The sequence below is a fragment of the Fukomys damarensis genome, unplaced genomic scaffold (genome assembly GCF_012274545.1).
Source record: "Fukomys damarensis isolate Sample0158 unplaced genomic scaffold, DMR_v1.0_HiC HiC_scaffold_27, whole genome shotgun sequence".
Classification (NCBI taxonomy): domain Eukaryota; kingdom Metazoa; phylum Chordata; class Mammalia; order Rodentia; family Bathyergidae; genus Fukomys; species Fukomys damarensis.
The window spans coordinates 594,580-606,284 of record NW_022900939.1 but is presented as its reverse complement, the minus strand read 5'-3'; the positions used below and the strand labels follow the sequence as shown (position 1 = coordinate 606,284).

At 58.5% G+C, this 11,705-nt stretch overlaps 1 protein-coding gene across 1 annotated transcript in view; it reads left to right on the top strand.

Moving 5' to 3' along the window:
• The window catches only part of Ddb1 (damage specific DNA binding protein 1), a 22,721-nt gene extending 12,122 nt beyond the window's left edge, over positions 1–10,599 (top strand). The window contains exons 11-27 of the mRNA XM_010633009.3: positions 428–503; positions 579–687; positions 2,127–2,305; positions 2,394–2,557; positions 2,625–2,732; positions 2,832–3,039; positions 3,744–3,839; positions 3,924–4,035; positions 4,632–4,755; positions 4,927–5,091; positions 5,713–5,807; positions 8,030–8,200; positions 8,418–8,527; positions 8,672–8,841; positions 8,929–9,031; positions 9,890–10,013; positions 10,268–10,599. Coding sequence (XP_010631311.1) covers positions 428–503; positions 579–687; positions 2,127–2,305; positions 2,394–2,557; positions 2,625–2,732; positions 2,832–3,039; positions 3,744–3,839; positions 3,924–4,035; positions 4,632–4,755; positions 4,927–5,091; positions 5,713–5,807; positions 8,030–8,200; positions 8,418–8,527; positions 8,672–8,841; positions 8,929–9,031; positions 9,890–10,013; positions 10,268–10,351 — 2,198 coding nt within the window. The 3' untranslated portion in view covers positions 10,352–10,599. The remainder of the gene's footprint in view (positions 1–427; positions 504–578; positions 688–2,126; positions 2,306–2,393; positions 2,558–2,624; positions 2,733–2,831; positions 3,040–3,743; positions 3,840–3,923; positions 4,036–4,631; positions 4,756–4,926; positions 5,092–5,712; positions 5,808–8,029; positions 8,201–8,417; positions 8,528–8,671; positions 8,842–8,928; positions 9,032–9,889; positions 10,014–10,267) is intronic.
• Positions 10,600–11,705: the final 1,106 nt, after the last annotated feature.

Genomic DNA, 11,705 nt, shown 5'->3' with positions numbered 1-11,705 from the left:
AAAAAAAAAAAAAAAAAAAAAAACCCTAAAAATTTTACCGTGTAGATTTTTTTGAGTAGCTCAGGCTGGCCTCGAATCCGTGATCCTCCGGCCTCATCTTCCTGAGTGCTGGCATTACCACCTATGCTACCATGCCCATTTCTGCATTTCCTTGTAAGACAGTATTGTTTCCTTAAAAAAAAATTAGAAGGATAAACAAACTATCACTGGTCACTACTTGAAGAGATGAGTTGGAAAACGTGTAGTGCCAGGCTCGACATGGTTTTAAAATTGCACACCTGTCCAGATACTTGAAGCCGGGAGAGGGTGAGGGGACCTGAGCTGGGGGCTTGAAGCCCCATGCGGAACCCTTTGCCAGGGCTGGCCTCCCTGCTGTGCCTGCTGAGCACTGGGCCATGCCAGCCCGTGATCCTTGCCCTTGCTCTAGGCCTGTGGCCGCTGCGATCTGACCCCAGCCGCGAGACGGATGACACCCTGGTGCTCTCTTTTGTGGGCCAGACCAGGTAGGGCTCGGGTGGCTGCAGTGCGGGAGAGGGCTGCGTGGGGCGCTGCGCCCAGGCTGAGACACCATCCCGCAGGGTTCTCATGCTGAACGGGGAGGAGGTGGAGGAGACCGAGCTCGTGGGCTTCGTGGATGACCAGCAGACGTTCTTCTGCGGCAACGTGGCGCACCAGCAGCTCATCCAGGTGATGCGGGGCACCAAGGAGCTGAGTGCCGCCTGCAGCACTGGGCTTGAGACAGGCAGATTTTAGGGCTCTGAAAATGAAGTAGAAATTGTAGGGGAAAGTTGCCTGTGTACAGGGAAGTAAGTCTTGACTTTGGACTTGCTCCTTTTTGGTTTTACTTTTCTTTGCAAATGTTTGAATATTGTGTTTATTTACATTTCCTTTTGGTACATACATACATGCACATATGTGTGTATGTGTAAATATATTGGCTGGCTGTGGTGGCACGTACCTCTAATCCTAGCACTTGGGAGGCTGAGGCAGGAGGATCTCCATGAGTTGGCAGTCAGCTTGGGCTATGCAGTTTATTTCAAGCCCAGCCTGTACTATGTAGTGATACCCAACCTCAAAAAAGTTTTTGGGGGGTTCTGTTTTCACACTAATTATTTCATCTGAGAGCTTTTGCCTTTATTGTAACACTGCCGCAGACATGTGTATTTGTAAAAACTTGGAAAATACCAAAAAGCACAGAGGGCTCAGAAAATAATCGGACTTAATGCTGCCACTGGAATGACTTTGGCAGCTCCGTCCACGTGTAACTACAGGCAGAGCCCTTGGTCTGCGCAGGTCCTGCACTGAAGTCTCTGGCATCTGAGCAGAGCCGTCGGTCTGGCGTTGGGGGCCCTGCCATCCCCGCCACCCCTTCCCTCGAGGCCATCCTGCTCGGCTGGGGCCAGCCTTGCCCGTGGTGAGGAGGGCACTCAGATGCCTGGCTGTGGACAAACTGTCCGGTCCCAGCCCACATGGTCTCGGCAGGCCGGCAGGGTGGGTAGGTGCAGCTGGAAGGCACCTTCAGTGGGTGCGGTTGGGTGTCCTGGGGAGCTGAGAGGCGTGCAGGGCCCGCCCAGGGATTGGAGCTGACCCTGTTGTCCGGGTTAGCGCCAAGGTAGAACACGTGTTCAGTGTACATGAGGCTGTGGTGTAGCTTTGGAAACTGATACTAGGAAGCTAAACAATTCCAATAGCTCCGGCAGGGGTAAAGAGCTTGGATATTTTTGAGGTCTGATTTTGGGCTGGAGACAAACAGGCTGCTGGTTGTGGGTTCAGCCCAGGTATACGAGCAGCTTCCTCACAGATGACGTCGCCTGCTCTGCATCCCTGCATTCAGCCGGCCGGGTATCGAAATACTTGGGAGGAAGTTGTGTTTGTGCCCAATGCACAGACTTTTCCTTGTCACTGTCCCGAGCCACGCAGTGCAGCACCGGCTCACCTGCTTCACCGTGCAGGTGTTGTGGGCGGTCTAGAGGTGGTGGCCAGCAGGAGGACTGTGTGCACGTACCCCACTGTCTGTGGGGTTGAGGGGCTGGACCGCGATGGCTACAGGACGTGAGCCACGCAGGGCCCTGCTGCTTCCAGCGAGGTCCCTGCAGGTGCCAGAGCCCTCTGCTCTCTTCCCTCAGATCACGTCCGCATCTGTGCGCTTGGTCTCCCAAGAGCCCAAGGCGCTGGTCAGTGAGTGGAAGGAGCCACAGGGAAAGAACATCAGCGTGGCCTCCTGCAACAGCAGCCAGGTGGTGGTGGCCGTGGGCAGGGCGCTGTTCTACCTGCAGATCCACCCGCGGGAGCTGCGGCAGATCAGGTTGGTGTCTCTCCGGCGCCTCCTCCCCTGAGCCCGGGGCCTCCTAGGCGTTTGGCTTCCCCCTGCTGCCATGTCGCTCTCTGCTCAGCCACACAGAGATGGAACATGAAGTGGCCTGCTTGGACATCACCCCACTGGGGGACAGCAGCGGGCTGTCCCCTCTGTGTGCCATCGGCCTGTGGACAGACATCTCGGCCCGGATCTTGCAGCTCCCGTCCTTCGAGCTCCTGCACAAGGAGATGCTGGGTGGAGGTGTGTGTCCCAGGCATGGGGGGTCAGCAGAGTGTGGCAAGGGCGCTCACCAGGCCTCTTCCCGCAGAGATCATTCCGCGCTCCATCCTGATGACCACTTTTGAGAGCAGCCACTATCTCCTCTGTGCCTTGGGCGACGGGGCCCTGTTCTACTTCGGGCTCAACATCGAGACCGGTGAGGGCCATGGGCGGGGCCGCTGCAGCCTGCAGCCTGCAGCCTGGTGGCCACGACTGTTTTCTCTCTTCCTGTTCCCTGATGCCATTCCTCCTGCAGGATTGTTGAGCGACCGGAAGAAGGTGACACTCGGCACCCAACCCACGGTGTTGAGGACTTTCCGATCTCTGTCCACCACCAATGTCTTTGCTTGCTCGGACCGCCCGACCGTCATCTATAGCAGCAACCACAAGCTGGTCTTCTCCAACGTTAACCTCAAGGAAGTGAACTACATGTGTCCCCTCAACTCCGACGGCTATCCCGACAGGTGAGCCTGTCTGTCCGCACGCTGGGGAGGTGTCGTGTGCTCTCCTCAGACCCTTCCCCTCGCCCAAGTCTGAGCAGCTACACTGGGCAGCACAAGGCAGAGGTGCTGTTAGAAATGCCTAGAGTTTGTTTGTAGCAGTGCTTGGGATCAAACCCAGGGCCTTGTTTATATTTACTAAAAAACAGACTTTTCACAGCCGGGGGTATAGTTCAGGTAGAGAGCACTTGTCTAGAGTTGGGTTCCATCCCCAGCACTAAAAAAATAAAATTCTGATCTGGGCAGTCTGAGGTGTGCTCCAGAGTCTATCTCCAGGGAATTCTCGGGCGATTCCGGTGGTCATCCAGGTTCCGGATCGCCAGTGACTGCCCTGGAGCAGGGCTCACCGAAGCCAGCACCGCCAGGATGTGTGAGGAGGTGCATTCCCTCCAGGCTGGGCCCTAGGGCCCTCCTGGTGACAGTAGCTGGAGCGCCACGGCCAGTCCAGAGCAGGGTGACCTTACTCTGGAGGGTGGCTATGAGCTGGAAAGCTGTCAAACCCCCAGCGAGGCCTACCCGGACCAGACATAGGATTGCCAGAGTGGCTTTTAGCATGGTAGGGTGGCACGTGGCCAGGAGCAAACTGTGTGGAGCTGTGTCGCTTCCTCCCCGTGGAGTGGCCGTGGACTCCTGCCCTGCTCAGTCTCAGCCCAGACCCTTCTTTCCAGCCTGGCACTGGCCAACAACAGCACCCTCACCATTGGCACCATTGACGAGATCCAGAAGCTGCACATCCGCACGGTTCCCCTCTACGAGTCTCCCAGGTGAGGGTGGGTCAGGTGGTGCAGGGAGCGCCAGGGGCGCCTCTGGTCTCCTCTGAGTGCACTTTGCTCTGTGCTTTCCCACAGGAAGATCTGCTACCAGGAAGTGTCCCAGTGCTTCGGGGTCCTGTCCAGCCGCATTGAGGTCCAGGACACAAGTGGAGGCACAACCGCGCTAAGGCCCAGTGCCAGCACCCAGGTGAGGGCGGGCAGCTTTCTGCGTAGGCCAGATTGAACTTCTGGCTTTGCAATCGCAGCTGCCCTCTGCCACTGTAGCCTGGAAGACAGCTGCGGGCAGAGCCGGTTCCAGCGACACTGTAACAGGTGCGAGCAGCCGTGTGCTCCGTGGGGTCCGTGACGGAGGCGGTGCTGCGTAGTGGCGTGGAGTCAGGCTCCCCTGGACTGGTTCTGAGGTCCCTGGGCCGGCAAGCTTGGCCTTTAGTCGTCTCCGGGAGAATGAGGATAGAAATGGGACGGCAGGAGCTGCGCAGGGCCCACGTCCTGGAGATGAAAGTGGGCTGTTCCCAGCCATGTGGTCTCTGCTGTTGCTCCTGCACGCCTGTGACAGGTTCCTTCCTTTGAGGGTGGAAGAGTCTGTCGCTTGCTTAGGTCCCCAAGTTCCCCTCTGGCCCAGCTGGGTTGGACCTTGGGTTTTGGACCCATGTGTTGGTTCCATGTGCAGCCAGCCCCTCCTGGTGCTGCTGTCCACCCTGCAGCCCTTGGGCCCCACTGCTTTGCGGCCAGCCTTGCCCGCTTGGGCTGCCTGGTCCTCAGCCGCCTGCCCTCTCCCCACAGGCCCTGTCCAGCAGCGTGAGCTCCAGCAAGCTCTTCTCCAGCAGCACTGCCCCGCATGAGACGTCCTTTGGGGAGGAGGTGGAGGTGCACAACCTGCTCATCATCGACCAGCACACCTTTGAAGGTGCAGCGCGGTGCCCTGTCCTTGTCGGTTGGTCCTCCCCGAGCAGGGCTATGCCCACCTGGGAGGAGCAGGAAGGCGGGGCCTGAGCGGTGGGGGCGGCCGGTGGGCGTGCGGGCTCCATTCAGGGCCCGTGTGTGTGCACGGTGCCATCCACGGCTCCCCTCCCACCAGTGCTCCACGCCCACCAGTTCCTGCAGAATGAGTATGCCCTCAGCCTGGTGTCCTGCAAGCTGGGCAAGGACCCCAACACATACTTCATCGTGGGCACGGCCATGGTGTACCCCGAGGAGGCGGAGCCCAAGCAGGGCCGCATCGTGGTCTTTCAGTACTCGGACGGTGAGAGGGCACCATGTCCCGGGGCGCAGTGCCAGGGCCTCGGCTCAGTGGGCAGCAGGGAGCCCGGGCCCACTGTGTCGCAGTCCCCTCAGGCCAAGGCTGCCCAGGGGGTCCGGCGCGGGAATCAGGGCGCAGGGAGATTGAGCTTGATTTGGGCAAGGTGAGGACCCCTCTGGCTTCCACTGGGCTGTGCGTATGTGTGTTTGCTCCTCCGTGTTCCCCTAGTTCAGTCTGAGGTTTCCGACTTACCAGCCAGAGCGCTTAGGGGCTTGGCCAGGGTGGGGCCTGGGCTCTTCCTGGATTCCAGTTGGATCTGCAGGTGGGGTTCAGATGGGCTAGGCTGGGTCCCATGGGAGAGAGCAGGAACCACACAGGGGCCTGCCGTGGGGTGGGGCCCTGCTGGGATTGGGCTGAGCTACAGCCCCAGCTCTTTATTTTGTATTTTGACATGGGGGCTCAAGCTTGCCATCTTCCTGCCTCAGCCTTCCAGAGTGCTAAGAGTATGCACATGCCAGTGGAGGGGTTTTTAAAGGCAGCAAATAGAGGCAAAGGGACCACCATTGGACTTACGACTAGAGAGGGTGGGTTCGCCTGCGAGATTCAAGGACATCTTTCTCCCAGGAAAGCTGCAGACTGTGGCTGAGAAGGAGGTGAAAGGAGCCGTGTATTCCATGGTGGAGTTCAACGGGAAGCTGCTCGCCAGCATCAACAGCACGGTGAGCCCGTGTCGCCTGAGTCCTGGGGTGGCGTGGAGGGGGCTGAGGCCCAGCTGGAGGCCCTGCACCTGGGCACTGGGGGGATGCCAGGGCAGCTCCCCGTGTATCAGTGGCGTCCACTGTGGTGCCGCCTGCTCTTCCTGAAGCAGAAGAGCTTTTCCAGCTTCATGGAGGTTTCCCTGGAGAACATTACGTACAGCGGTACCTCGGTGCATGATGCTTTTGTTTGTGAACAGTTTGGTTCTCACACAGAAGTGTTGGGCAGAATTTTGTTTTTGTTTGCAAACTGCATTGGGTGACAACATGACTGGCCACCTTTCCCACACAAACATAAATGTGGCCGTCTTTTCCAGAATCGTGAAACGAATTAAGTTCATGAAGCAAGGTGCCGCTGTACATTCAAGATGTACAGCAGAAGGTTTTGATAAACTTGTTTGTTTTTGTTTTTTTTGTAACAGGTATTGAACTCAGGACCTGCGCTTGCGAGGCAGGCAGTGTACCACTGAGCTAAATCCCCAGCCCTGTTTGTTTGTGTTTTGTTTTGGTTTTGGTTTTGGCACCAGGGATTGAACCTCGGGGTCCTTTTCCTTGCAAGACAGGTAGCAGAACCACTAAGCTAAAATCCCCGGCTCCTGTTTGTGTTTTTCAGGCAGGGTCTCACTACATAGTTCAGGCTGGCCTTGAACTCACCGTGTAGCCCAGGCTGGCCTCAAACTCATGATAGTCCTTCCGTCTCAGCCTCCCGAGTACTGGGATTACAAGCATGCACCACCTCACATGGCTGATAGAAATATAAAAAATCAGTTTCATGGTCAGCTGGGTCTGGAAAATGTGTCCCTGGCTCTCCCCTCCCAGCAGTGCCACAGGCCATGGTAGCTTACCGGGGTGGGAGAAGACAGGAAGTGGTGCCTGTGACTTCCGTTGGAGGCCCCCAGGATCTGCTAATTGAGAAGGTGGCAGGTGAAGCCCTGCTGCACTCCAGAGCTGCTGAGGGCCGCTAGTGGGATTAGGTGGTAAATTTCCAAGGAAGTGCAGTATGGGCGACCGTGGGACTCCAGATGACTGGGAGCATGTCCGTGGGGCGTGGAGTGGAGGGGTGCAGGAGTCTGCCACCCAGTGTCCCACACGCTTGTGTCCCGACTGCTCGGAGATGAGGGTGGGGGGTCATGAGCTTGATGTGATCCTGGGTGCGTTAGACTCTGCCTCAGAAAACCCTGCGCAGGGTGTGACTCACTCTCCAGGGGCTACATTAATGTACAGAGCAGGTGTAGATCTTTTTAACAATGTAATTACGTGAGCCAGTGTAGCTGCCATCTTTCAAAGCATCATCAGTGTGAAGGCTTCGTGAGAGCTCACACTGCTCAGACCAAGACTTTGCATCGGGCTTGGCTTCCCTTCCAGCTGTGGGTGGCAGCGGCCCTCGATGGCCTGCGGCCTGGGCTGCAGGGCAGCTGCGCTCACAATCGCGGGGACTCCCTGCAGGCACACGTGTGGAGCTGCAGCCTCGTGCTCTAGCTCTGTCCAGGAGCTTGAGGTGCTGTCCCCTTGCCCTGGGTGTCCTGCCTGTCCTCGCTGGTCACAGAACAGCTGCCTTCTTGGGGAGACATCGTGTCATTATGGAAGGAGACACGGTAGTGCACAAGGGGACAGCAGTTCCTCACCCACAGTGGAGCGGCAGGGGCCAACCTCTGACCAGTTCTTTGGATTCTTTTAGTCATTAGCAGCCTTCTGTTGGACTGTTCCATTCTGTTTTCTCCACTCCTTTGTTGAACATTAAAATGTTCCAGGAGCAGAGAGTTCTGTTTTTTGAGACAGGATCTCACTACGCAGTTCAGGCTCCGTAGCCCAGGCTGGCCTTGAACTCTAGTGATTCTCCTGCCCGAGTGCTGGGATTACAGGCGTGCGCCACCATGTCCGGCCAGGAATGTAGTTTTGAGAGGGGTTCAGAGAAGGCGGCTTGTTGGGAGGTGGACTTTGTACTTTCTGATCAGAGCACTGGAAGTGGCTCCTGCCCCATCTTGTCCTGCACTCGCTCGCTCCTGTCACTGCCCCTGTGTGCGTCTGCATCATTTATGTAAACAGGAGCTTTGTGTCCCAGCTGGCTGCTTTCTCATCTGAATGCTGAAGTAAAAGCGGCCCCGTCCACCAGGACCACCCCACAGACGGCCCTGTGCGGTGGGAGCCGGGCGCAGTCGTGCCCTCTGAGCCCCGTGCCTCCCCAGGTGCGGCTCTATGAGTGGACCGCGGAGAAGGAGCTGCGCACCGAATGTAACCACTACAACAACATCATGGCGCTCTACCTGAAGACCAAGGGTGACTTCATTCTGGTGGGCGACCTCATGCGCTCCGTGCTGCTGCTGGCCTACAAGCCCATGGAGGGCAACTTCGAGGAGGTAGCCTGGCACGTAGAGCCCTCGCTGAGCCCTGGCCTGAGAGGCTCTGGTGGTAGAGTGATGGATGGGGTGCGCATTCCGTGTCCCCTGCGCGGGCAGGGCTCGCTTGGCTCAAGGTGGAGACTGTCGGGTGGCCACTGTGAAGCCCAGGAGGACCCACAGGCCCGGAGCCGACATGCAGCTGCTGATGCATGTTCTTACTGCACTTTGTTTTAAGATCGCCCGAGACTTTAACCCCAACTGGATGAGTGCGGTGGAAATCTTAGATGATGACAACTTCCTGGGGGCTGAAAACGCCTTTAACCTGTTTGTGTGTCAGAAGGACAGGTGAGTAGCCCCGGTCTGAGGTCTGAGGTGTTGGCTGTTCCTAGGGTGTTGAGCTTCCTAGGGACTCAGAGGCCCCAGGGCAACCCAGGTGGGCCATGGCTGCTGCACAGGAGTCTGGTGTCAACTTCTCACGCTGCCTTTCAGTGCTGCCACCACCGATGAGGAGCGGCAGCATCTGCAGGAGGTGGGGCTCTTCCACCTGGGTGAGTTCGTCAACGTCTTCTGCCACGGCTCCCTGGTCATGCAGAACCTCGGCGAGACCTCCACCCCCACACAGGGCTCCGTGCTCTTTGGCACAGTCAACGGCATGATTGGTGAGCGTGCAGCTTCGGGGCCGCCCCATGGGACTAGGGAGCAGGTGAGGGGAGCTCAGGCAGCACTCGTGTCCCCTTCCTCTGCAGGGCTGGTGACCTCACTGTCAGAAAGCTGGTATAACCTCCTTTTGGATATGCAGAATCGCCTCAATAAAGTCATCAAAAGTGTGGGCAAGATCGAGCACTCCTTATATCCTTCCAGAGCCGCCCACCAGGCCGTGAGCACCGCACTCCGGGCTTTTCCTCATCCCTGTTTCTGTCCTTGGACTTGTGTGTGGGAAGTGCCCAGCCACACGCCTGCCTCCACCGCAGCTGGGCCTCGTGAGCCTGTAGTTCGCCCAGGCCCTCCTGGCCGCGTGGCAGATGGACCAGGGACCTGGGGCTCCCAGGCACAGCATGCCTGGTCCTAGAAGGGCAGCACAGGGCCAGCCTATGGGGCACGTGGGCCCAGGGACCGTTGGCAGACAGCAGCCCTCAGGTGGGCATGGGGACAGCCAGGCCCCTGAGGAGCAGGCCTGGGGTGCCCTTGTCTTCAGAACCTCAGATGCTCATCCAGGGTGACTGGACTGGACCCGGACGAGTGCCTCTTTCTGGGCATGCGCTTCAGATTCGCCCAGTGCACTCCAGGCCATCCAAGCCAAGCACAGGGGCGCAGGCCTGCTGATCCGGTGCTCTTGAAGGCTGAGGCAGTAGGATGGCAAGTTTGAGCGCAGCTTGGGTAGTGTGGTGACTTAGTGAGACCATGTCTCAGGAAATAAAAAGCTCTTGGGATGTGGCTCAGTGTGAAGGCCCTGGTTATGATCCTGTGCACCCCCAGCAGCAAAACAGCCGTCGGCTCAGAGGGCCTGTAGTTCTGATTGTCTTGAGGCTCACCGAAGTTGAACCACTGGGTGAGGAAGTGATGTTTCCATTTCCCCTTCAGCTCCGAAAGTGTCCAGAAAGTAGTGTGAGTTGCAGCAAATCTGTGCTGCCCTGGCCCAGTGGTCTCTGGGCCGTGGTTGGATGGCCAGGCATACCCAGACACACATGCTCCTTAACCGGTGTCTACCTGGAGGTCCTTCCACACCGAGCGCAAGACGGAGCAGGCCACGGGCTTCATCGACGGCGACCTCATTGAGAGTTTCCTGGACATCAGCCGCCCCAAGATGCAGGAGGTGGTGGCCAACCTGCAGGTGAGCTGGGCCAGGTGGCCCCGCAGGACCCGGAGGTCCCCTTGGTGGGATGGTGAGTGACCCACCCACCCTGTCTGCCGTCACAGCCTCTGCTCCAGCACCGAGGGAAGCTCAACTCACCCGGTGTCTGGAGGGCCAGGGTGTCACTCTCTGGGGCCAGCTTTGCCCCATGGGCCTCGATGACTGTGTCCCAGGGGATCCTCTGGCTGCGCCCGCCCGGCCTCCAGCTCCCAGCCCCCCTGGTTGCCTTGCAGTATGATGATGGCAGCGGGATGAAGCGCGAGGCCACTGCGGACGACCTGATCAAGGTGGTGGAGGAGCTGACCCGGATCCATTAGCCCAGCAGGCCCTCTGGCCTCCCAGCAGGCTCCGCCCTCTGCCTGCCTTCCCCTCATGGAGTCCTAGGCCCTGGCCAGCTGCCCATGGCCACAGCGCAGAGTGGCAGCCAGGCTCATGAACTAAGCAGTTCTGGAGATGGAGGGGCCGCTGCTCAAGGTCTCCCTGGAGTTTTACCAGCCGTACGCGAGTCCCTCTATCGCCTGGGCCCAGCGTCGCTGGTGCTGCCAGCCACCCTCCTCGGGCAGGGCCTTTGATGGAGGGGCCGCTGCTCAAGGTCTCCCTGGAGTTTTACCAGCCGTACGCGAGTCCCTCTATCGCCTGGGCCCAGCGTCGCTGGTGCTGCCAGCCACCCTCCTCGGGCAGGGCCTTTGCAGTTCTTCTGCCAACAGGAAGCTGCGTGCGTGTGCGTGTGTGTGTGTGTGTGTGTGTGTGTGCGCGCGCGCGCGCATTCACGTGTCCCAGTGGCGCCCTCAAGCTTCGTCCTCTACTCTTCTGACGTGGGTGGTGGGTGCGGGGAGGCTGCGGCTGTGAGGATGGGGCAGAGGAGCTTCTCGTCCTGGGCAGAGAGCTGCCCTTGGCTTTCTTGCCTGGCCTCCTAGGGCTGATGCGGTGGGGCCTGCCTGAGAGGTGGGCACCCCGGCTGCAGCCCCAGCTGGGTGGGAAGCTTCCTTCAGAGAGGAGGTGGGCTGTGAATTGGTTGTTAGTTTCAGAATTTTACCAAATAAAGTAGAATCTAAGAAGTCCCCTGGTCTCTGCCCCTGCCCAGCTGTTGGGCCCCAGGTGTGTCTGCCGCTGCTGCCTACAGACCTGGGCAGGACCCCTGCATCCAGCAGCTGCCGCATCCCTTGCTCTTTGGAACAACGAATCGACCTCTGGACCTTTTGCTTGTTACACGACTGTTTCTGTGGGGTTCCAAGGATGGGTGTCAGGCATTGAGACCTCAGTGGTCGTCTGATTGCAGCAGACCATGGGTTCTGCTTCCTCCGCTGGGCTGCCCCGCCCTGTCCTGGTTCCTTGCCACAGGAGCATCGGGTCTGGTGTGCCCAGCTTCCTACTGCCACACATCTGCTTACACCGTGCCTCCTTGGGTCTAATGACATGCACTTGTGGTGACTGGTTTGGACACAAGAAAGAAAACGGCACTTGGGGGTTTGCCTCCATCCAGCAGGCAGTGCCTATTGCCACACCATTCAGCTTGGGCCAGAGTGGCCCTGAGTCCAGTGTCCTGAGGGAAGAAAGTGCTCCGTGTCAGTTGCGGGTCTGGATGACTAGATCTGTGGCCCTCCGTTTGTCAGGAGTTCAAGCTTAACGGGAGGGATGAGGAAGCACCTGAGTGAGGGCACATTTCGTGTC